The 982-nt window shown below is 39.2% G+C and overlaps 1 protein-coding gene across 1 annotated transcript in view; it reads left to right on the top strand.

Annotated features, from left to right (window-relative positions):
* The window catches only part of COL4A5 (collagen, type IV, alpha 5), a gene marked incomplete at both ends in the record, with an annotated part of 87800 nt that overhangs the window by 67448 nt on the left and 19370 nt on the right, over positions 1-982 (top strand). The window contains one exon of the mRNA XM_010846272.1: positions 660-757. Within this exon, the coding sequence (XP_010844574.1) occupies positions 660-757 (98 nt within the window). The remainder of the gene's footprint in view (positions 1-659; positions 758-982) is intronic.

Below are 982 nucleotides of genomic sequence, written 5' to 3'. Positions count from 1 at the left end.
TAAACAGAAAACTGATTTATTGCACACATTTATCCAAGTAATGTTTTATCCTTAAGTCATATTCTCATGATTCACTGAAACTTCTAGGGCTGTTGCTTCAGTTCTGCTTTATTCTTCACAGAACTTTTTCTCATGAACTGCAAGCATGTGTCTTAATCAGAGAACAGTGCTTAAACGTGTCCTTAATCATTTATACTAAATGACATCAAAAGAGTCAGATTTGATTTTATGTGTATATATGTGTATAACATCTGCGTTGTTTTTAGCTCGTTTCCAGAATTATGTGGTAGGCCTTTTATCATACTATATCAAGATGTAAGCAGAATAAAAGTTTCTCTGCATTTTTGTGTGGAATTCATCTCTTAAGTTTAGTTCTTCTATCTCATTGGTAATAGCTTTTACTTTCTTTTAGAAGAGCATTAGCCACAAATGCTATTTAGCCCTGTATGAAAATAATAGGACCACAAGGTGATTGAGAGAGAATATCAGGTATTTGTAAGGCTTGGTCTGAAATAGTCATCTAGAATGTCATTGTGCTTTTAACATCTTACTGTAGTCACTAAGCATGATATAATAGGGTGAAATGTGGGTTTAGGAGTTTGGGTATCTTTCTTACAGTGTCTTCTCTTTGGGGATTAAAAATGACTTCTAATTTACAGGTTTTCCTGGAATTCCAGGACCTCCAGGAGCACCTGGATCACCTGGAAGAATTGGTCTAGAAGGTCCTTCTGGGCCACCAGGCTTTCCAGGACCAAAGGTCTGAGACATTTTACTTCCTTCTTTCTTCTTTTTCTATTCCGCCTACCTTTCTTGTGTTGTGCTTAGTTGCTCAGTTGTGTCCGATTCTTTGCAACCCCGTGGACTGTAGCCCACCAGGCTCCTCTGTCCATGGGATTCTCCAGGCAAGAATACTGGAGTGGGTTGCCATTCCCTTCTCCAGGGGATCTTCCCAACCCAGGGATCGAACCCACATCTCCTGCAT

Source organism: Bison bison, unplaced genomic scaffold, assembly GCF_000754665.1.
Source record: "Bison bison bison isolate TAMUID 2011002044 unplaced genomic scaffold, Bison_UMD1.0 scf7180017848986, whole genome shotgun sequence".
In the NCBI taxonomy this organism is placed as follows: Eukaryota; Metazoa; Chordata; class Mammalia; order Artiodactyla; family Bovidae; genus Bison; species Bison bison.
The sequence above is the reverse complement of the archived record's forward strand: the minus strand, read 5'-3'. Positions and strand labels throughout refer to the sequence as shown.